The sequence below is a fragment of the Peromyscus eremicus genome, chromosome 3, assembly GCF_949786415.1.
Source record: "Peromyscus eremicus chromosome 3, PerEre_H2_v1, whole genome shotgun sequence".
Lineage (NCBI taxonomy): Eukaryota > Metazoa > Chordata > Mammalia > Rodentia > Cricetidae > Peromyscus > Peromyscus eremicus.
Genome location: NC_081418.1, coordinates 127,687,099 through 127,711,757, shown reverse-complemented (window position 1 = coordinate 127,711,757; position 24,659 = coordinate 127,687,099). Strand labels below are relative to the sequence as shown.

The window sequence follows — 24,659 nt, the reverse complement described above, 5'->3', positions numbered from 1 at the left end:
CAAGAAGAAAAGAGGGTCCAAATTATTCAAAGTAAACACGAGGGGAAAATCAATACTTTATAATAATTTAAATGAATAAAAAGGATACTATGTACAACTGTATGCCAACGTAAGATGAAATGGATAAATCCTAGAAAGGCACAACCTCTCAAATGGACTTAATAATTAGAAGACCCAGGGCAGGGAGCTGACTCCGTGGGTAAAGGCAAAAGCCATGCAAGCCTGGCCACCCAAGTTTGATACATAAAATCTGGACATAGTGGTGTACGTCTGTTGCCCTAGCATGGCTACAGAAATGGGGTGTGGAGACAAGAGAGTCGGCCAGAACCTCTCAGACCAGCCGGCCTAGAACACATGGCACAGCAGTAGAAGCAACATGAGAAATCCTACCTCAAGAGGTGAAAGGTGAGAACCAACTCCTCAAAGTTGACCTCTGACCTTCAGACACATGGTGTTGCGTGTTGCATGTGCATTCCTGCACACACACACAGATACACAGATACACGGGCATCCACTCACAATATTTTTGAGGAGATAGATGATCTGAATAAGCCAATCCCGTGTAATATAATGAAATTAGTAATTTTCAGGTTTCCTATAAGTAACATCTCAGGCCCAAGTAGCTTTATGCATAAGTTCCAGCAAACATTAAGGAATTAATATTAATCTTATATAGATTTTTCCACAGAAAAGGTGAAAGGCAATATTTCCCAACTCATTATATGATACCAATATTGTACAAAAACTAGGCAAAGACATCATTAAAAAGAAAGCAATAAACATTTGTCCTTCAAGAATACAAATGCAGAAATTTTCAACAAAATATTAGCAAGGCAAGTTCATATTGTATTAACAAATGAGATTTTCCCTAGGTATAAAGTGCTTTTGAACATTCAAAAATGTATTATCAGGGGCTGGAGAGATGGCTCAGAGGTTAAGAGCACTGGCTGCTCTTCCAGAGGTCCTGAGTTCAATTCCCAGCAACCACATGGTGGCTCACAACCACCTGTAATAAGATCTGATGCCCTCTTCTGACCTGCGGTCATACATGCTGTATACACAATAAATAAATAAATCTTTAAAAAAAAAATAAAAAATTCGCCTTTAAAAAAAAATGTATTATCAAATATATCATATTAATAATGAACAAAAAGCACCCACAGTAATTTTAATATATATACACTAATATGTGATTGATATATATATATATATATATATATATATATATATATATATATATATATATAAAGCATTTGAGAAAATTCAACAGGGCAGATGGTGGTGCATGCCTTTAATCTAAGCACTGGGGAGAGAGAAGCAGGTGGATTTCTGTGAGTTCAAGGCCAGCCTAGTCTACAGAGCAAGTTCCAGGATAACGGCCTACACAGAGAAACCCTGTCTCAACAAACCAAAACACAAACAAACAAAACAAAAAAATAAGAAAAAATTCAATATCCTTTCCTAATGAAACACTCAAAATATTAGAATTAAGAGAACTTCCCTGCCGGGCAGTGGTGGCGCACACCTTTAATCCCAGCACTCGGGAGGCAGAGCCAGGCGGATCTCTGTGAGTTCGAGGCCAGCCTGGGCTACCAAGTGAGTTCCAGGAAAGGCGCAAAGCTACACAGAGAAACCTTGTCTCGAAAAACCAAAAAAAAAAAAAAAAAAAAAAAGAGAACTTCCCTGACACAATAAGCAACATCTATAGGAAACTCCCAAGACAAACTGCTTTTCCATTAAGATCTAGGAACGTGATAGGACATCCATTTTTCTATTCAGTATGTCACTGAAGGTCTATCTGGTCACTTAGAAAAGAAAAAGAAAAGGTTTGTACAGCCCATTCATGGAAGACACAATCCTTTGTATACCTAATAAATTCACCAAAATGTAATTATTCTATGAAAGAACTAATAAACTAGCAATATTATAAGATACAAGCTAAATTAAAGATTCTATACATTAGAATAAAAAAGCAAAAAAATCTACTTACAACAATGTCAAAATCAATAGAGTATATACTAAGAAATTTCACAAATGCAGTCGAAGACAAATACAACAAAACTCTAAAACATTGTTGAAAAGAATTAATTACAAGAAGACCTAAGTAAGTCAAAAGATCTCATGTTCAGGGATCAAAGGACTCACTTTTATTAAAATGGCAATACTCTCCACCCCCAAATGGTATTGAGATTCAATGCAATTGCTGTTAGAATCCCAGCTAGTATTGTGTAGCTGGAGTTTTTCTGGTCCTGCCTGGCCCACAATCAGGACAAATCTCTCTCACCCGCCAGTTCCGAAGCCGCTCAGACCCAACCAAGTAAACACACAGAGACTTACATTGCTTACAAACTGTATGGCCATGGCAGACTTCTTGTTATCTAGTTCTTCTATTTTAAATTAACCCATTTCTATTAATCTAAAAGTTGCCATGTGGCTCATGGCTTACTGGTATCTTAACATCTTCTCATGGTGGCTGCTGGCAGCATCTCTCCCTCAGCCTTCCTGTTTCAAGAATTCTCTTCTCTGCTTGTCCCGCCTATACTTCCTGCCTGGCTACTGGCCAATCAGCATTTTATTTATACAGAACGATATCCACAGCAGTATTGTTTTAAACAAAATTAACAAGATGTTCCTAAAATCCAGATGGAAATATAAGGTATCCAAGATCACCGGATCAATCTTGAAAATAAGAAAACTAAGTTAGAGAATTTACATTTCCCAACATCCAGATTTCTATACAATTGTAGTATTCAGGGAAATGTAGCTGTGTCATGAGGAAAGATGTACAGATCAATGAAATATAATTTGAAGTCCAGAAACAAGCCCTTACATTTATGGTCAATTAATTTTTGATAGAATCAGCAAGTCACATTGATGGATAAAGAATAGCTTTTTTAATAAATGGTGCTGAGAAAACTGGATACATGCATATGTAGCAAGAGAAAAATAGATAATTTTCACATCACCAAAGTTTAAAACTTTTATGTTTCAAAGGACACATGAAGAAAATTAAATGAAAGACTATTGAGAAAGTATTTGCTTCTTAAGTGTGGGGAACTCAATCTGACACCCAGAATCCACATTTTTTTTAAAAAATGTGGGGCCTGGAGAGACCACCTAGTGAATAAAATGCTTACCACAAAAGCATGAGGACCTAAGTTTGAATCCTTAGCATCCATGTAAAAGCCAAGAGCTACAATGCATGTTCATAACCCCAGTGTTGCTGGGGCAGAGACAAGTGGCTCACCAGAGCTCACTGGTCAGCCAGTCCAGCTAAATCAGTGATCCCAGGCTCAGTGAAGAAATCCAGTCTCAAGAAATATGGTGGAGAGTGGTCCAGGACACCCAACACCAACCTCTGTCATTCACCATTCCCCACCACACACATGCACCACCACACACAAAAACATGCAATCAGGCATGGTAACATATATGTGTAATCCTAGTGTTGGGGATGCAGAGACAGGTAGATCCCTGGGGCTTTCTACCCAGCCAGCCTAGCTTACTTGGATAGCTCCTGTCTAGTGAGAGAGCATATCTCAAAAGCAAGATGGATGACTCCTGAAGAATAAGAGCTGAGTTGTCCTCTGGCCTCCACATGAATGGGCACAGGTGTGCATACAGACATGCCTACACAAAAGGAACACACAGAACGAGAAAGAATATTGGCAAATAATCTATTTGACTAAAGATGCATATCCAAATTATATAAAGAACTCTTTTTTTTCTCAAGACAGGGTTTCTTTGTATAGCCCTGACGGTCCTGGAACTAACTCTGTAGATGTCTGACCTCGAACTCACAGATATCCATCTGCCTCTGCCTCCCAAGTGCTGGGATTAGAGATGTATGCCACCACCATTGGACTATAAAGGGCTCTTGAAACTCATCAAGAGATAAATAACAGAGTTTTAAAATGGATAACAATTCAAAATCCAAAGAAATGGACATTTCTCTGAGGAAAATATATAAATGGGTAATGAACATATAAAAAGACAGATGCTTGACACATTAGTTGTCTGGAAAATGCATATCAACACTACAGTAAGATGCTAATTCACACCCACTAGAGCATCAAGAAGCAAAAGGTCAGATTATTACAAATTACAGCGAAAAAATTACAACCCTCATATACAGCTGTTGAGAATATTAAATGGTGCAACTGCTTTGGAAAAATGGCTTAGTAATTCCCCAGACTAACAGAGTAATCATATCACCCAGTAACCCCACTCTTGGTTATGTACCTACTAAAAAAGAAGGCATATGTTGGGATGGTTAATGTTCATGGCCAACTTGACCTGATATGGAATTACACAAGAGAAGGAGGCACACATGTAGGTCTGTGTGCCTGTGAACTCCAGAGAGAATGAAACAAATGGGAAAGGCCTAGCTTGAACATGAGCTGCTGCTGCATCCTTCAACCCTAGAGTCCTAGATGGAAGAAAGGGAGAAAACAGAAAAGGCAAGGAGGGCCCTGGCATTCCCCGTTCTCCACCTCATGGCCCACCATGATGTGAATGGCCATATTATACCTCACTCCTCCCACCATGATGGACAAGGTCTCCCAAACTGAGCAAAATAGAACTTTTCTCCCTGAAGTTGTGTTGAAGTCACACTGATAAGAAAGACAGCTAATACGTGTGTTCACACAAAAACTTCTATATGCATGATTGTTGTACTAATAACCCCAATAATCCAAAGATGTATACAACTTAATGTCTATTAATGAATGGAAGGATAAAATGACATATATTTGCATAATTTAATGTGGGATTGAACTCAGCTCCTCAGGCTTGGTGGTAGGCACCTTTACCTGCTGAGCTATCTTGTCAGGCCCACTATGTAGTTCTTTAAAAGCCTTTGGAGATGGCTAATGGGAGGAACGTGTAAGAGTTTGAACCTTTGGGCTAGAGAAGCCCTACAATGCTTCAGGCAGAACTTAATGGACCATCCTGGTGGGACTTCAGAAGACTGAAGTGCCAACAGAAATATGGAGAGTGGACATCTGGTTCATGAGTTTTCAGAGAAGAACAAGGACTCTACTGGTGATTGAGCTGGAGTCCATTTTGAGATATTCTGACATAGAATCTTGCTTCAATCTGCCCATGGCCTGAGAACTTGCATGAAGTGCAATTGAAGAATAATGGACTAATATGTCTGGCAGAGGAGATTTCAAGCAGGATAGCATCTAGTCTGTACCACAGCTACTTCTGATTGCTCTTATCCAGGTCTCCAGTGAGAGAGATTTCCTTGTCTCAGAGGAGTTTTTGGACTTCTGGATGATCTTAGAACCTTTGAGGGCTTTTAGAGATGGACTAAACCTATTTTCCATTATATGATTGTCATGAACCTATGGAGAACAAGGATGGAAGGTTATGGCTTAAAAGTGGTATGTTTGGGTATCAAATTGACAGCAGTGGGAGGCTTGTGATGGTTAATCTTGTCAACTTGACAGGATCTAGAGTTACCTAGGAGATAAATCTCTGGGCATGTCTGTGAGGGAGATTTCAGATTGGGTTAATAGAGGTGGGAAGAACATCCTCCCCTCCCCACTGTGCTTTTCCCACCAAGATGGACTGCACCCTCAAAGTGGGAACTGCAATATACCATTCCTTACAAAGTAACTAATACCTAAAAAAATACATTGCTGCTTTAAAGATTACCCTGATCTGAACATTTCTTATAAAATGAATTATACAATTAATGACATTCTGTGACTGGCTTCTTTTACTTAACATAATGTTTTCTAGGCTCATGCATGTTGTAATAGCTATTAGTACTTCATTCACATTCTGTAGAAAGAGAAAATAGACTCCCAAAAGTTGTTCTCTGGCCTCCACACACATGTCATGGCAAGCATGGACACACACACACACACACACACACACACACACACACACACACATTCACACACGGGGGGGGGCGCAGGAGAGAATAAATGCATGTAGGGAGAAAGAACCACATGATCAGCTTTGTCATGGTGAGACCTTACTTCCAGTACCAATCTTACACATATCATCTACTACTCTTGTCGCTGTGACAAATACTTGTCAAAAGCAACTGAAAGAAAAAAGTTTTGCTTTGGGACTTTTCATTTGATGTTTTGCATTTTTGTACAGTCTGGGGGAAGATGTAGATGCAGAGCATGAGGAGCTGGTCTCATTGAGCCCAGTCAGGAAGCAGAGAGAGATGAAGCAGGGTGTTCTACATGCTTTCCTCTATTTATTCAGTCTACGACTCCAGCTCTGGAACAGTACTATTGACATTTGGGGTGGGGGCCATATTTCAATTACCAAAACTCTAGCAATGACCTCCCAAGTGTGCCCTGAGGTTTATCACCTGAGTGATTATAGGTCCCATCAAGTTCACCATCAACATTAACCACCATCATTAGCTTTTCCTTTTATTGAAAATATCAGAGGTAAAATAAGTTAAAATGGGAAATGTTTACATTTGGTCATAGTTCTGGAAGTTTCAGTCCATAGCCAGGAGGACCCACGGTGTTGTCCCATGTCGAAGAAGTGCATTGTGACAAAGTCAGAGTAATAGAGAGCAAAGCCACCTACCTCACAGTATTTGGGAGACAGACAAAGGGCCCAGAATCCATTTCCACCCACTGAGACCTTTTTTAAAGGTCCAACAGCTTTCCAGGAACACCATTAGCATGAGTTCAAGCCTTTATTAATGCATGAGCCTTTGGAGGACATTTATCCAAACTATAAATGTTGCCTAGGGACAAGGAAGAGCCAGTGACAGCAATAATGGCTAAAGACACAGGTTCCTTTCAGAACTCACAAAAAATGTTCTAAAATTGACTGTTGTATAGATTCTGTTCTTACATTGAAGTCTATCCTACATTTTTAATTAATTAAAAAATTTTACAGATTTTTAGAGATATAATTCTTACACCACAAAATTTACCCAATGAAAGTCAATAATTCAAGTCTTCTTTTTAATATTCACAGATATGGGCAACCATCACCCCAGAAGGGGTTTTATGAGTTTTGTTCCTTTCTTAGCTCACATTGCCATTTTATTCCTTCTTCCATTCAGCTGCTCGTTTCAGGCCCCAGACCCCACCCCCCCGCTGCTGCCCCCATTTCCGGTCAGGAAATGCTGAACTTTGCACTGTCTGCACAATCCCGAAGTTCCCCTTTCACATACATTTTTCAGGCTTCCAGATTACTGTATGGAAGCTGAGCAAGAGCGGAGAATAGTTTCAGGAAAGCTTCGGGGTTCTTCCTTGCCCATCTGGGAGAGGGGACAGAAAGGGCCCGGATCCAAGCTCCATGGCCCCTGGCCCTCACTGGCTGCACTGTCTGTGCCTGTGACATAGTGTACTGTAGTCCAGGGCTCTCACATCCCTGAAGTCATACTTCTGTGCCTTGCAGTTTCACTCGTCATTATGTTCTGAAGACTAGCCGTTGACACACATTGATATCCTTTCATTTTAATTTCTGTATAGTTAAACTCATCATACATTTTGTTTTTGTGGTGCTGGAAACTGAACCTAGGACCTCTTAAATGTTAAGGAAGCGGGCACTCTACCCCCAGTTCTGGCCCCATCATTCTTGGGTACCACTGTCATTTGGCCACCTGCTGATGGACACGTGGATACCTCCGGGTGCTTTCTGATGTCTGCACATGCTCTTATGGGAGAATCGCCCTGGGGACTATGCTTAGAAGCAGATCTGAAGAACTGCTGAGTGTGTGTGTCTTCTGGGTTTTCTAGATCTTGGTGATTGTTTGCCCAGGTGTGCGGTCACTTTCCACCCTTAGCTGCCGTTGCTGTAAGATGCCATTCCCCTGCATCATCAACACATTCCATCTGAGACATTGTCATCTTTGTCGGTCTGATGGTGATTGTGTCTCATGTTTTCTTCTTTATAAACTGCTGCATATTCTTGGGTTATGCACTACAGACTTAACCAATAACCCCCCAATGGTGAAGGTTCAGCTGGCTCTCCATTTACGTTTGTTTTAGACATTACAAACAACACTGCAGAGAAGCAATCTATACATCTGATATATGTGGCCTTTAGTCACTGGCAGATCCATGTCCAAAACAAACAGCCCTCACCTCCCATAAAATGAGAGTATGTATTGTGAAGCAAATATGAATGACCCTGGCCTGGGAGCTTGGCTCAGGTGCTGTGAATGCTGTGTTCCTACACAGAAGCAATTACATAAACTTCCATACCCACAGAATAAGAGAGAGCCTTAAACCAAAGCATTTTCCAAACACATCAATGGAAACATCAGTTGTGTGAGCTATATCCAGTTGGGGAAAACCTGTTACAGGTATTAAAATTGCCTGGTGGTGTCAGGTGGTGGTGGTGCCTTTAATCCCAGCACTCGGGAGACAGAGCCAGGCAGATCTCTGTGAGTTCAAGGCCAGCCTGGTCTACAGAGCAAGATCCAGGACAGGCACCAAAGCTACACAGAGAAACCCTGTCTCGAAAAACAAAACAAAACAAACAAAAAAGAATTCCCTGGTGGTATTCTCAGCTTTGGGGTTGGTAAATAAGCTTCTGGCCTGCTGATACAGCCCACAGACTTTACCTGATGGTTGAAAGGGTAAGTCAGACATAAAGGGAGACAAAGATTGGCTATTAAGGAGACACAAGGTGGCCCAAGATAGTTCTTCTCCAGATCTGCAACTCCAACTCTTCATAACAAAGTTCTAGTCGGCCGACCCGCCCTGTAAAACCTTCCGGATAACTGTAGCTTTCTTTTCTGAGGACATTAGTTCACAGTTGTGCCAGGCAAGTGTCACATCGTGTGCATGCAGAAGCCGAATGCTGCTTCATGTCTACGACACGAAGAAGGCCCATTCTGAGGAACTAATAAACACGAGGTTGAGCAGGCAGGAGGGCAGTCTTCAGAAGGGAGAGCTAGTCGGGGCAGTTATTCAGGAAGACATCCTTTATTCCTATCAGTTCTACCAGCGATCACGACCTCAGTCTGACTTTTTCGCTCCCTCTGCACCTGACAAAACATTTACATATGACATATAATAGCAATTAATAGAATAATAGCAAAAAATAATTGAGAACACAGCCTCAATTTCACCTCAAAGGTGAAAAATGTAACAGATAAGGGAAGCAAGCAGCTAACCAACCAAAAAGTCTTTTCTAAAATTCACTATAAGTATGTATAATTTTTATATGTCAATTAAATGAATAAAGACATTAAAATGATTAAATTAAAAATGACTATTTTAAAAGTCTTTTTATAATTTAATTAAAATGGGATTACATCATTTCCCTCCTCTCCTAATTTCTACCTCTCCAGTGTCCACCCATCCTCCAATTCACAGCCTCCTCTTCTTTAGCCGTGGTTGGTACATGTGCATATAAACAAGTCAGTGTGTAAATGCAACCTGCTGAATCCTTGTCCCTTAGAGTGTTGCCTGCATGTGTGTTTCTAGGGCTGACCACTTGGTATTGGATAGCAAAGCCAGAGGCTCATCTCGGGGCGAGACTGACTCTCCTCTCTCAGCAGTTAACTGCTTGTAGCTTGTCCTCTAAGAGTGCGGCCAGTCCTGGCAGTGGGATCGGGATCCAGCCCTGGTGCACGAGCTGGCTTTCTGGACCCCATTACCTGTGGTCAGATGCCTTGCTCAGGCTTGACGCAGGCAGAAGGGGCTTGGACCTGCCTCAGTTGAATGTACCAGGCTTTGCTGACTCCCCATGGGAGCCTTTACCCTCTTGGAGGAGGGGATGAGGGGGTTGGGGAGAGGGAGGATGGAGGGAAAGGGAGGAGGGATGAGAGGGGCATCTGGGGTTGGTATGTAAAATGAATTTTAAAAATTTTAATTAAAAAAAAGGAAGAGCGGTTAGGTGGTGGCACACACCTTTAACCCCATCACTTGGGAGGCAGAGCCAGGCGGATCTCTGTGAGTTCGAGGCCAGCCTGGTCTACAGAGTGAGTTCCAGGACAGGCACCAAAACTATACAGAGAAACCCTGTCTTGAAAAGAAAGAAAGAAAGAAAGAAAGAAAGAAAGAAAGAAAGAAAGAAAGAAAGAAAGAAAGAAAGAAAGAAAGAAAGAAAGAATTAAACCTAAAAAAAAGATGAATGGACTAAAGGGTAAACTGTGTGACTCAACAAGCCACACTACAGCTTCCACAACAAGATTCTTCTCTCCCACTCCCCCCCCCCTCTGTCTCTCGTTTGTTTCTTTGTTTTGGTTTGGGTTGGTTTTTCTTTTAAATTTGGTTTTGTTTTGGGGGGAGGTTGACAAGGACAGAGGGCAGATATGAGGGGATAAGTGAGCCCGGAATGCATGATGTGAAATCCACAAAGAATAAAGGTTTAAAACTTAAAAAAAAAAAAAAAGAGTGGGGCCCGTGAGATTTCCCCCAGTCTATGTTGGGATATCAGTGATTCTGGAATTTTTCAGGTTCTTTTTAGACAGCAGTGGTTCTGGAATTGTGCAGGATCCTTTTGGACAGCATCGTTGGGATTTTGTGGGTGTAGCTTCCCTGGCTTAGCTGGAAGGGACAATCACACAGAAGATCTTGTGGTCCTCTGGCACTTGCTGTCTTTCCTCTTGCCCCTCTTTTTTGGTGCTTCTGGAGTTTTAGATGCTGGAGTTGTATGGTAGATATATCCACCAGGGCTGGACACCACATGGCCATGACACCACATGGCCATTTGATCTCTTATTTGAACTAGTTGTGGCTTTCTGTAATGGCCTCCTCCTGCTGTAAAAGAAGTTTCTGATGAGGGTTGAATGTTACACTTGTCTGTGGGTATATAGATAAGTATTCAGAATGCCATTAAGAATTATACCGGTTTGGAAAATTGGCAATAGTACAGTCTCCTCTGTGATCTGTGACCTCCCTAGCCAAGTACAGTTGGCTAGGCTTCCAGTGCCAGGAGTGATTTCTTTCCTATTAAGCAGGCTTTGAGTCCAAGTAGACAGCTGTTGGTTACTGCCAAGGTATAAGTACCACTACTGCTGCCCCTTTAGGGATATCTTGCCATGGTGGTCATTGTGATTTATAGGCAACAACAGCTGGTTAAGACTATTGATACTTTCCTCACCTTGTGGCACTATGAACGCTAGTCCTCAGGGGCATATGTTTGGCTCCTTTTCAACTCAAATCCTCCAATTCCTATGTCCAAAGTGCACAGTGTCCTCAACAATAAGGACTTATGTTTAACTTCTGGGAAGCAACCAAGGACAGTAGCAATAGCCTATATTGTTTTGGGAACTCTCTTCAGCTCCCTGATCAACAACTCAAAAGGAGGTTCTCATTCCTGGTACTGGACTTTTTGTTAGCTACTCTATAACTCTTGGTGTAATTTCACATATTGCATGTTTTCTCTTATATGTGGATATTAGGTTTTACGCTTTAGATATGTATGTTTCACTTAAAATAGACACAGAGGTTAGGTAGCTCATATGAGATCGGAAGAGGAAGGGCTTTCCTAAGGAAAGGGAAATAGAGTATAGTGTTATGGATAAATAAAGGGGAAACTAAAATGGGTTTAAATGGGGAAGAGGATGGGAATACATGGTAAAGGAGGGACTGTGGGGAGGAACAACTAGTACTAAAGGCCTTTTGACTAGCCATATGAAAGCTTAAGACTCTTGAAGCTTCCTAAAATGTACAAAAGAGATTTAAATGGAGTTACCATATAATGGGGGAGACAATGCCACAACTAGATATTATATGCTACCAAGTAAAACCCCCAGTCTCAGGAATGGGTGACATCTTGTTGAGTCATTGGCCAAAAGGGACCCACAGACACCCCCACAAACAATACAGGCTATTGCCAATGCTATCGGTTACCCTCCAGAACCTGACAGTAAGTTCCTATTGCTGAAGACACCACTTACTTATGTCATCAAACATGGAAAAACTGAGCTTCAGCCCTACTGAAGCTTCAGCCCTACTGACCAGCATTCAGAGTATTAAAAGATACAATACATGCTATTAGAGGAGAACAGTAATCATCAGTCTTACCCAGCTTCAAATTGTGAGACCCACAACTATGACCTATTTTGCAAGATATACTGGTGCAATAATGGCATAAATGTTATGGAGTAACCAGCCACTTTTTTAAAAAAAATTGTATCTAAGGCTTATTCTATGAGATGGAACCCACATCTGGACACTGTTAATGAGGCCACAAACTTGAGACTAGATAAGTCATGGGCCCTAAGTTAAAACCTACTACTATTATTCTGCTAAAAGAGCATGCTGCTCCTAAAGACATATTGCTATACTCATAGATTAATGCATTACTCAACCCCCATCAATGGAGTAGATGAGAATTAACACAGAAATACACATACTCACAGCTGGAGAATGTGAGACATTTGGAACACTCAGTCCTAAATGGGATGTCTTCATCAAACCCCTTTCCTCAAACCTCAGAGAGCTATGTGGAAGAGGCAGAAAGAGCCAAAGGTGGTGGGTGACTCCAAAGAAAGTGTCTTCCAGACACAACAGAGCTGTGTTCACATATGAACTCACAGAGACTGGGACAGCATGCACAAGACTGCACAAACTCAAGCGAGATAAAATCCCCGCACAGAAAAGGGGACGTGGGCACCAAGTCCCACCCCTAACCGAGATGCTATTTGAAATTAATACCTACTCAGAGAGGGAAAATCAGTTTTCTCCAATGGAGGGACACTGGCTGTATCGACCGCACTGCAGGGCACTCCTCATGCTTAGGGGTAGCTGATCCGCACAAAACGGGCTCCATGTTTTGTTTTGTTTTATATTGTATTGTTTTGGTTTGGTTTTATGTGTGTGTGTTTTATGGTTTGGTGACTCTTTTTGGTTTTGTTTTGAAGTTTTTATGGTTTTTACTTAGAGAAAGAGTGTGTGTGTGTGTTAAAGCATAAACTTGGGGTGAGTAGGGAGGTAGGAAAAAATTTAGGAGGAGTTGGTAAAAGTGAAAGATATGATGAAATGCTGTATGAAAATTTTTAAAATAATTTTTAATGTAATAAAAATAAAATGACCTAATCAAAAAAAAAAATCCATAAGCACTTCACAATGTGTACCATTCTAAGTGTGAGAAATGAGAAGTTTAATACATTTCCTGTACGTGACTTCCAAGTCTCTAGTGGTTCCATCCATGGCTCTTTTGCATTTCTTTGGAGTTCTGCTAAACATGTGTGTTACATTGCCTCCCAGTTTGTAAAAAGTAAAGAGTGCTTCATGGCACAAAGACGGTGCTCAAGTAATTTACTGTAGAATGAATAGACTTTGTCCTTTAAGAGACTGGTCAGATCACACGCTGGCTATAACCTCTTTCTGTTTCCTTGTTGAATTCTTCCTTTATCATGTTTTACGGGCACAAATGTCTTTTTACATTGAATTACACCCTCTACATCTCCTTCAGCGGTCTCCCTCCAAATCAGATGTCTTTTCTGCCTCTTCCTTATTTCGGTCGAGTTGTTCCTTGTGGCCTTCCTCCGTGGAGTGTGGGCTCTTTCGTGTCCCCCTCCCCCACCTATTTATGTCTGTGGGTGTGAAAGCCTTTGGCTCCTGTGGGTTGGTTTGTCAGTATGTCTCATTCAGTGGGAAGGACATGGGTGTCTGGCTTCAGAGGCCAGTAGGAAGCCAGCTGTCTGACGAACTGCTCCATTCTTGTGCAATGGTCCCACCTCCGAAGGAGCTAACTGTTTGCCCCCTGGTGTCATGTCCTGAGAAAGTCCTGACTGAGCTGACAAAGCACCATCCAGACCCTGAAGAAAACTCTTAAGAAAACGTGGGCAGGTGCAGCAGCTCCATGGGTGAATGCCCCTGCTGTGTAAGTCTGACGGCCTGAGGCTAGACTCAGAACTCTCTACTGGCTGCAGGAGAGAGCCGACTTCCCAAACCAGTCCTCTGAGGGCCTGTTCCATCAAGAAGCTGTGGCTGTAAGCAACAAAGCGGCCTGGAGAGCTCTAACCGCACCTCCTGCAAGCCCTGCCCACACCACAGTCGCCCACCTCGTGCTGACAAAGACTCTTTCTTTCTTTCCCACGGCTGCCAAGGGCCAGGGCCACTTTGAATTGTGGCCCACTTCTTCTCAGCTCCTTCCTGGATTCTGGATCAAAGTACCTTACAGCACCTATCCCCTCAGGAAAACACAAAAGTAAAGAACCCTCTTCCGTTTGGACTCTTCCTTCAATTGCAGTCTGGGATCAAGTCGCCACTGTGGTGGTCAGTGTTACTACAGGGCTGGTTTACCTGAAATACATCTCAGTGGTGTTTTGTTGGGTTTTTTTTGTTTGTTTATTTTTGTTTTTGAGACACAGTCTCACTGGCCAGGAACTAGCTATGTAGAGCAGGCTGGCCTCAAGCTCACAGAAATCTGCCTACCTCTGCCTCCTGTGAGCTTGGATTAAAGACGTGTGCTATGGCCCTGTGTAGGTGTAACCGTCTTATTAAATAAGAAACACAGAGCCAATGCAAAGACGAAAGCCCAAGAGGTCAGAGCAATTAAGAGCTAAAATCCTTACCCTTCATTGCCGCTTCTGTCCTTCTCAGCAAGAGACCTACTTCCTGTGTGTTTGTGCTTTTTATTGACTTTCTATTCTGCCTTCTCATTGGTTGTAAACCCAACCACATGACCTCCTCGCCACTGCCCATCTATACAGACCTCCAGGTCTTCTATGGTTGGTATTGAGATTAAAGGCGTGTGTCTCCATGCTGCCTGTATCCTTGAACACACAGAGATCCACCTAGCTCTGCCTCCCAAGAACTGGGATTAAAGGCATGCACCACCACTGCCCAGTTTCTGCTATGGCTCGCTAATAGCTCTGACCCCTAGGCAACTTTATTTATTAACATACAAATAAAATCACATTTCAGTACAATTAAAATATCACCATAGCCCTGCCTATCTATTTTTGAACCAGCAGTCAATGGTATGCACACAAATACACTCACATGCACTCACACATATCATCTACACACAAGTTAATAATAAATATCAATTTAAAAAATACAATAAAATGTGAATGCTGCCAGGCGGTGGTGCACACACCTTTAATCCCAGCACTCAGGAGGCAGAGGCAGGCAGATCTCTGTAGGCCAGCCTGGTCTACAAAGTGAGTTCTGGGACAGCCAGGGCTACATAGAGAAATTCTGTCTCAAAAAGAAAAAAAAAAAGTGAATGCTATCCCTGGTACATGTGTCCTTACTGGATCACTGAAAAATTCAGTTCAACTCGACCCCTAGGCACTCACTGCATCCCTTGAACGGCCAAGCATGAAGAGCATTGCATTTATATGACTGACTGATGCTAGCTGACTGATGCTTGATCATGTGGCGGGGTTCCCCAAAGCCTGGCTCAGTTTTAGATGTGTATTGGAGACACCTCTACTCATTTTTCCAATTAAAAAAACATTTGTACAACTGTCCTTATTTTTATGCTTATTCATGTGTTTGTAGTAAAGGTCACACAAACAACAAAATTAGAGGATTTCATACAGCCTGTTGAGGAGGCTCTAGAAGTTAGACAGGTCCCTGATAGGCAGTGGGGACACAAATAGATTTTTTTAAAAAAGAGAGAGAGAGAGAGAGAGAGAGAGAGAGAGAGAGAGAGAGAGAGAGAGGGAGGGAGAGAGAGAGGGGAAGGAAGGAAGGAAGGAAGAGAAAGAAAGAAAGAGAGAGAGAGAGAGAGAGAGAGAAAGGAAGGAAGGAAGGAAGGAAGGAAGGAAGGAAGGAAGGAAGGAAGGAAGGAAGAAAGAAAGAAAGAAAGAAAGAAAGAAAGAAAGAAAGAAAGAAAGAAAGAAAGAAAGACAACTTCCAGCGTCTTCTGCACGCTCTTGACCTGGAGTGTTTTCTCCTATCAGTAGGGTGGTAGGGCCCCCTGCTGGTGGCCTAGCCAGCAAATTCAAGGCTGAATCAGGACATTCATCCCTAAGTTGAGGGTGTCAATCAGCTCTTTGTTCAAACTGACAAACCTTAAATTAGGGGAGGGACACTCCTCAAAGACCCTTAAAACCCCCGGCCATTGAGGAGAGACCAGGTTTCTGACTCTGCTCTCAGGCCTGTGATATTCCCAACATTTATCAGTTTTAATGGGCCCATTCGTCTTTTCACATGCAGTTTCTCTCCAGGAACTTTCATTTCTAGAATGGTCCATGAGGCAGCTGAACACCAGGGAGAAGAGCGAGAAGTTTGTACCAGTGAATGCACAGGGTCATGTTAAAGTACTGAAGACCTCTGGATGTTTAAAATCTGCCTCCCTGGAAGGAGCTTTAAAAGGGAGGAGAGTTGGGAATATACATGAGAACTCTGATCTCAGAATGAGTATTTCAACTTCTAAGCAAAAGTAACTCATTCTCTGTAGTTTGAGTTTTCCTATGTCCCAGCCTGCCAGTGGTCAAGACAAATCTCTCTCACCCGCCAGTCCCACAGCCACTCGGACCCAAGTAAAAACACAGAGGCTTATATTATTTACGAACTGTATGGCCATTTGCTGAAGCTTATTACTGACTAGATTTTCCACTTAAATTAACCCATAATTCTTCTTCATGTTTAGCCATGTGGCTTGGTACCGTTTCCCAGTTCTGCCTTCACATCTTGCTTCTCATGGCAGAGGCTGGCAGCATCTCCTGACTCAGCCTTCCTGTTCCCAGAATTCTCTTCTCTCTTTGTCTTGCCTATACTTCCCACCTGGCTACTGGCCAATCAGCATTTTATTTATACAGAGTGCTATGCACAGCAGTTCTCTCTGTCCCAAATGAGTAAACAAGGATTTGGTTTTCTCTAATTTTGTTTTCAGGGATTGTTTGGTGAGTTGAAAAAAAAAAAGGTAAAAAGGATGCATGAATGATGGCTACGGAGGCAGTAAGCATTAAATATTGTCACTGTAGTTAGCGTTTGGCTTCTCTTTAGAGGGAGCTACTTTGACTGTGACCATCTCTAAACATGCTGCAGGCCAGATGTCACAGGGAGCATCCCCTCAGTGGTCTGGACCTAATGTTCTTTCTCACTTCCTCTAATGCTCTAGGATTCCAGCGTGAGAACCTGAACACTATCCCCTCCCCTAACCACCACACACACAATCAGGATGTGCCCTGACCAAGCTGGCAGGACATTTGACACTCTGGTTGAGTGTGGCATGAGAGCCTGTGACTGTGAAGGCAAGATTTTAAAGATTTTGTGAAGACTAGATTTTCCACTTAAATTAACCCATAATTAAGTCACAGAGAGCTGTGACTGTTAAAGCCGCCTGTGTTAAGTGAGGTCTCTAGGGTTTCTTTCTATGGACTAGTGCACATCAGCTCCGTTCCCCAACTCTCTGTATAAGCCGGTCTCAGATCTCTACTGTTGTGATCAGGACACAGCAGAAGTGGCTGACACACAACCTTGGAAGGGGTCCTGGTGCCTCGGCTTATAGTGTGTTGAGCTTATAGTGGGAAAATCAACTACCATGTATAACCTCTTCTATCAACATGGCAGCTTTCAGCTCAGGGGACCACCCAAAGGACCACTCATCCTTTAACACAGTTATTTTTTTTCACCTTCCTCCTGCTAGATGGATGGAGTGGAACCCTGGCTTCCCTTTGAGTATTGATGCCAAGTGCCACAAGGATTTACCCCGAGACATCCAGTTTGATAGTGAAAAAGGAGTGGACTTTGTTCTGAACTACTCAAGAGCGTAAGTTTTAGGAACTTCAGGGTGTGGGTGGCCCATCTGGGAGCTGGGTATGGGTTATTGTTAGAAATGAGCTCGGGATCACAAAGAAAGAGAGCACCATTCCACTCGTCTGGACAAGGCAAAGTGATTGAGAGTGTGTGCTCAGAGCGGACACACACCGAGACAGAAATCGAACTTGGTCTGTATTCTAACTCAGATGGCAGTTGTGGTTTTTTTTTCCTCATTGACTGGGATCCAACTCACAGTTTTAACTGGCTAGTCTGAAAAGAATTGGCACACAGGAAATGAAGGAGGGGAAAGGGTCACTGGTCCAGGCCATCAAAGGCCTGGAATAACAGCTGTGGACCTTTCTGTACATAAAGGTTTCACTGTGGGAGGATGAAAGCATTTCCATAAAAGTCTTACAAGGTTGTGGGAGGACAAAAAGATTTTAATTCCTTGTCCCTAACACAAGTTTTATAGTGTTTGGTAGAAAAGACTCATATTTGATCTTTCTTATATTAGGACCCTTATTCTTCTCCTTTGAGGGTCTTGAGCTGGGGGAACAGTTCAGCTGAACACCATTCCCAACACATTTGTCTCTATCTGGGCCAGGGATAGTTGCCCATTGCACAATCAGAAGATGACCTGTGTCTCAACAGGCTGGATTGACCCAGCGGTCCCCCAACACTAACAGCACTGCACTCTCAGCCCAGCCAGGGGCCTTCTTCTGTGGCCAGTCTGGCCTGAAGATGGCGCCCAGACTGTTACCAGGAGGCCGATTCTGTAGTGATGATGATTAAAATGACAGTGTTGGTCCCAGGACAAAGATTCCTGATCATTTGTCGTAGTGACTTCATGAGGTAGGCACATGTATTAGTCAGTGTTCTATTGCTGTGAGGAGATGCCATGACCCAGGAAACTCATAAAAGAAGGCATTTCATTGAGGACTTTTCAGAGGTAAGTCCCCTACTCACCTTGGGTAAGGAGAGTGTGGTGGCAGACATGGTGCTGGAGAAGTAGCTGGAAGCCTTACATCCTGATCCACAGGCAGGCAGAGAGAGACCTGGACCTGGTGTGGGATTTTGAAACCTCAAAGCCCACCCCCAGTGACACATTTCCTCCAACAAAGACACAACTACTCTAACAAGGACACACCTCCTAATCTTTGTAATCCTTTCAAACAATTCCACTCTCTGGTGACTAAGCCTTCAAATAGATGAGCCTATGGGGCCATTCAAACCACCACAGCACATATTGCCCCCTCTTTGCTGTTGAGGAACCTGAGAAATACAAAGGGTATTGAAGACCTTGCCTACGGCCCTTTGCTAATAAACAACAGAGACATTGACTTCTAGGTCACGTGCTTGCACTAGAGTCACTGACGGATGCTGGCACAATCATGGATACTGTCAAAAAAAGAGATCTTCAGCCCCACACCAAGGTTAGCAAAGACACCTTTCATACTATAGAGACACCTTTCATACTCTTAGAGAATTTTCATAATCATACACACCTAGAAAACCCTAAATTAATGAAGCCCTACTGAGCTTACACTCCCCTGAGGACTTTTAGCACTTCCCAGCACCCAGCACAACCATGGCAAGTCTCTGAGAGTGGGACCTCATTGTCTGCACACCCAGAGGCAGCCAGGCCTGAGGACCACGAGTCAGTCTCCTCAGTGCAGGTGTTTTCTAATTATATTCATCCTTTTAAAATTTGACAGCCATTATCCAACATTTCTACGTAAGGAAACTGAGATCCAGTGGGTTAAGGTCAAATATTTACCTATATACATTGAGGCAAAAACTAACTTGGTGGTCTGGATGAGAAAGGACCCTATAGGCCTGGGTATTTGAGCTCTTGGTACCCAGTTGGTGGTGATATTTGAAAAGGTTTATTTAGGAGGTGTGGTCTTGCTGGAGGAAGTATGTCACTGGAGGTGGGCTTTGAGAGCTTAAAGCCCCACTCCTCTTCTGGTTCACTCTCTTTCCTGATGCTTGCCTATGAAGACACTAGCTCTCAGCTCCTGGTTCCTGGTCCCATGTTGTCCCCACCGTTATGGACTCTAACCCTACGGAACATGAGCCAGAATCAACCCTTCCCTCCACAGCTTGCCTTGGTTATGGTGTTTTTTCACATCAACAGACAATTAGCTGGATGGTAGCAGAGAGTAGGCCGTTGTTGCGAAGAGCCTGGCCATGTTTTCCTTGTTGTTATTGTTGTTGCTTTGGTTTTGTTCAGTTGGCTGTGGGTCTTTTCGTTTTGTGTTATCGTTTTGGAATGTAGAAGACTTCGGATCTTGGGACTAGAGAAGCAGTTGGATGCTATAAACGGAACTGAACAGGCTATCCTCATTGGAGCCTGAAAGTCAGCAGTGGTGAGAGCGGCGGGGACTGGAGAGGCCTGGCTCAAAAGGCTTCAGGGGGAAGCAAGGACTTTGAGAGCAGCTGGCCTAGAGGCCATTCCTGTGACACTTTGGCAAAGAATCCGGCTGTGTTCGGCCTACCTCTTGAGAGTGTACCTAAAGCTAAGTGAAAAAGGAATGAGATAACGTCTTTGGAAACTTCAAGACTGCATAATGTCAAGTTCACGTCTGTTTGTTATTAATAATGCTTATGCAGGTCTACAAAGGAAGAGAGAGAGTGGGGCAGTAAGGAACGCAAATGGACAGCGTGGAGAGAGAAAAGGTGTAGGAAGTGTAACAGCCGTGGCACGTGTTAGAGGAGAGGCTGCAAGTGTTAGGGAGCTGAGCACAGCTGAGGAGAGGCCTACCCTGCGCTGGAACAGGGGATGGGTGCCTAAAGGGGAAGACCCCACCCAGCTACGTTTCCAACGTGTGAATGAAGCCTGCGGAGATTTCTGCTCTAGAAAGCAAGTGAACGAAAGTGCTGGCGCTGGTGTGATTCAAGAGGGCCGGGGTTCATCCCAAGCTGGCCGCTGAACTCAGCCGTGCCACCCACGTGGTGCTGGCTCTAGAGGCATGAAGGATGTAAGAATGAAGGGGTTCTGGATTCTTCCTCCATGGTTTGAGAAAGCCAATAAGGCAAGGCATCGTGTGGCAAGAGTGTCCCTAGATGAAGACCATGAGAAAGCCAGAGGCTCTGAGAGGCTGTAGAAGTGTGGCCTGGGTTGCATTGGAGACTCCAAAATGCTGGAGATGTCAGAGCTGAGAGACATCTGCCAAGGAGACTTGCACACATAGGCTGGAACCAGCCCAAGAGAGTGATGTATGCTGCAGTCAGCAAAGCTGGAAAGGTAGAGCCATCTAAGCCCTTTGACAGCAGGCATGGAGCTACATTGGAGTTTGCTCTGCTGGGTTTCATTTTGATCCAGTATTTCCTCATTGTGCCCACTTTCCTCCCTTGAGGAATGGTATATTCTGTGCCACTTTGTGTTGGAAGAATGTAGTTTTCTGTTTGATTTTACAAGGGTTGCAATTAAGAGATTGCCTTGAGTCTCAGAAGAGACTTTGGACTTTTAAACAGTGGCGAGATTGAAAGACTATGGGGACTTAAGGAGTTGGACTAAATGCATTTTGCATTATGATATGGCAATAAACCTATGGGGACCAGGGAGTGGAGTGTGGTTTGAGTGAGAAATATCCTCCATAGGTTTAGGGTGGTAATATTTGGTGATACTATTTGGGGAGCCATTTGGGGAGCTTAGGAGGTGCAGCCTTGCCCCATTTCTGGTTTGTGTTCTGCAAAGGAATGGATGAACAGGTGGCATTCAAAGCTCTTCTGGAGAGCACTGGCCTGGTCTCTTACACAGCCAAAGTGCAGCAGGAAAAGCATCAGACATAGGCTAATTTCTGTCCTGGTCCCACAAGGCCAGCACCTGCTCTGGGAACTGCCTGGGACAGCAGGAGGCTCCTGAGTATGGAGACACTCTGCAGAGACACAGTGGGCAAGTAAGGTGACCTGTCCCCTGGTTTACAGGATGGAGAACCTGTTCATCAATCGCTTCATGCACATGTTTCAGTCTTCCTGGAATGACTTTGCTGATTTTGAGAAAATCTTTGTCAAGATCAGCAACACTATTTCTGGTAAGAGGGCTCCCAGGGTGGTGGGGGTGGGGAAGTTGACTTTTCTGCTGGAGACTGACTGACATCCAACTCAAGGACCCTTGACAACACCTCACTAGAAGTCTCAAGGCTATCGGGACTTTCTCTTTACACAAACAAGTCATTTGTGGCTCTTCTGCACAGAGCCAAGGCAGGACTGGGCTCTTTCTTTTTAAGCATTTACATTAAAGTAGCATTGGAGGCTGAAGTGATGTCTAATCAGTTAGGAGCTAATTTTGCTCTTTCAAAGGACTCAAGTGCAGTTCCCAGCATCCACACTGGGTGGCACACAACCACAATTAACTCAGGGTACAGGGGGATCCAATGTCTCTGATCTCTGTAGGACACCTGCACTCAAATATGCACACAGATACACACATTCTCTCTCACACACACACATCATACACACTTAATAATCGTAAAAATAAAATGTAAAGCAACATTAGGGTTGCATTTGGACCTGGATCTATTTGGTTAGAGCCCTGACACTGTACTGGACAGTAATGGATGGAGAATCATGACAGCCATAATTCTTTAAGGAGGTAAGAATGGTTGGATAAAGATGCTGACCTCAGCACAGGGGACCAGGACTCTCCCTTCTCGTGGCATGCTGAAGGACTAGAGCTCTTGAGAAGACTAGCTACCTGGGAGTCTTGCTGGTCATTAAGGCATAGCTCCAGGAAGACTAGGTGCATCGTGATCCACCGATGAGCAGGAACACAGCAAGTGGGAACGGCAAGTGAGAGGAGTCTGGGTGCCTTGAAAACGGGTCCCCACAAACACTTGTCCTCAGGCAGGGCCATGGGGGCCTGCCCAGCCGACCTATCTAGGGGGCGTGCCCTCCTGCTCTCCCCACAGAGCGAGTCAAGAACCACTGGCAGGAGGATCTCATGTTCGGCTACCAGTTCCTGAACGGCTGCAACCCCGTCCTCATCAAGCGCTGCTCAGAGTTGCCCCAGAAGCTCCCAGTGACCACAGAGATGGTGGAGTGCAGCCTAGAGCGGCAACTCAGCTTAGAACAGGAAGTACAGGTAGGCCGGGCCGGCTGGAGACAGCCTTTCCACCGAAGCCGCTTCCTGCTGACCAGTGCTTGCTGATCCCCCCCAGACTGCTGCTTTGTCTCTTTGATTGACAGTATGAAATCAGAAGTGTCTTCTCTTTCCTGGCAGCAGCACTCATGAGGGTCTTGGGCACGGTGCAAGCCACAGGCAGTCACAGGAGGGGCTGTAGCGACACCATCCTCACAGTGCAAACCTAGTGCCAGTATTTTCAATACCCATATCAATCATGACAAGAGGCACCGTATACATAATAAATAAAAAGTCTTTTTTATTTTTTATTTTATTTATTTACTTATTTACTTATTTATTTATTTATTTTGAGCTGGGGATCGAACCCAGGGCCTTGCACTTGCTAGGCAAGCGCTCTACCACTGAGCTAAATCCCCAACCCTATTTTTTATTTTTTAAAGGTTTATTTATTTATTATCTATACAGTGTTCTGCCTGTATGTGTGCCTGCAGGCCAGAAGAGGGCACCAGATCTCATTGTAGATGGTTGTAAGCCACCATGTGGTTGCTGGGAATTGAACTCAGGACCTCTAGAAGAGTAGTCAGTGCTCTTAACCTCTGAGCCATCTCTCCAGCCCCCTCTTTTTTTAAAAAGAGAAAGAAAAAATGATTACAAGAAGGCCTGTAGTGTGTCAGGCACTTGACAGGTGTGTTATGGTCTTCCAAATGTCACCCACTGGTTAAAAAAGTAGGCCTTGTGGAGGGACAGCGGGCAGAGACTGTAGAATTTGTCACTTTCTAATTAGAAACGTTTGTACAGCCATTGCCTCCCTCACCTCCCCAAGCTGGCCGGTCTCCTGGCTCTGACCTGCAGGCTCAACCCTTCACTCCCAGTTCCAAGGCTAACCTTGTTTTGAGACAGAAAGAATTCAAATTGAACTGGCTTGCATCTGATGGGATCTTTCAGGCATTCCCATGCTAGGTATTTTAGGGTTTTTTATTTGTTTTGTTTTGTTTTGTTTTTGCTGATAGTCCTAACAACAACCCTAGTATCCTGTCTTCTCTCCCCATTGCAGCCAGCACCATGGAGCCTCTCATCTCCAGCTGTCCATGTAGCCTCATTGCCTCTGGTCACCCCATCTAGGTACCCAGCTCACGCTGAGACTCCAGACACTTAGCATTCAGCCTGAACCTCCTGCCCATTTGCCTTTGGGAGGTGACTTACCCAAATGAATTTGGGTTCCTGACCCACACAGGCAGCCATTCCACATTCTTCTGGACCTGCATGGGTCTCAGGATACCACCTAACCATGTGGACAGCCAGCAATAACAAAAACAACTCCTTGCACCCATCCCCATGCACAGAAGCCAGCACATCTCAGAACCAAGAGGACCTGAACAGCCATCATTGTCCCTAGCCACCCAAAAGTAGGCCCCTGCTTGTTCTCCAAGACAACACCCTCTTACTGGTGAGCCCCTGCCACTGCCAGGGAAGGTGGCTTGTAGATTATCTTCACTTTGAGCTGACCCCTCAAACACATGATCATGATGTTCTGCTGTGGTTTAGATCACTAGGCAACTATCCAATAATCTAACAGTCACCACTGACTAAACTCTTACATACATGCTACCTTATCTTTTCCACTGTCCCCGAGTAACACACCAGCACAGTTCTTAGGGCCCTCCATCATTCCTGACATCTTTCTTTGACAGCTTCGGTGATGTGTTAAAAGTCATAGTTCCTAGATTGTTTTGTTTTCAGTATTGGGAATTGGACCCAGAGCCTCACATCTTTTAGTAAAGCTCTCTACCACAGAGCTATCTTACCACCCCCTAAATATTTTTTAATCTTTCTCCGTGAAATTTAATTTTGGAACATGAATAGAAGAACCCTTGAAGGACCTTGTTTTCCCCCATATCTGTGGAGGATCTCTTCCTTTCCAGGAGGATCCTGTCCTGGATGACAGTGTCCAATTTGTT

At 43.7% G+C, this 24,659-nt stretch overlaps 1 protein-coding gene across 1 annotated transcript in view; it reads left to right on the top strand.

Annotated features, from left to right (window-relative positions):
- Alox5 (arachidonate 5-lipoxygenase) overlaps window positions 1-24,659 on the top strand; it is a 51,573-nt gene that overhangs the window by 15,243 nt on the left and 11,671 nt on the right. The window contains exons 4-6 of the mRNA XM_059258447.1: window positions 17,503-17,625; window positions 21,546-21,652; window positions 22,529-22,701. Coding sequence (XP_059114430.1) covers window positions 17,503-17,625; window positions 21,546-21,652; window positions 22,529-22,701 — 403 coding nt within the window. The remainder of the gene's footprint in view (window positions 1-17,502; window positions 17,626-21,545; window positions 21,653-22,528; window positions 22,702-24,659) is intronic.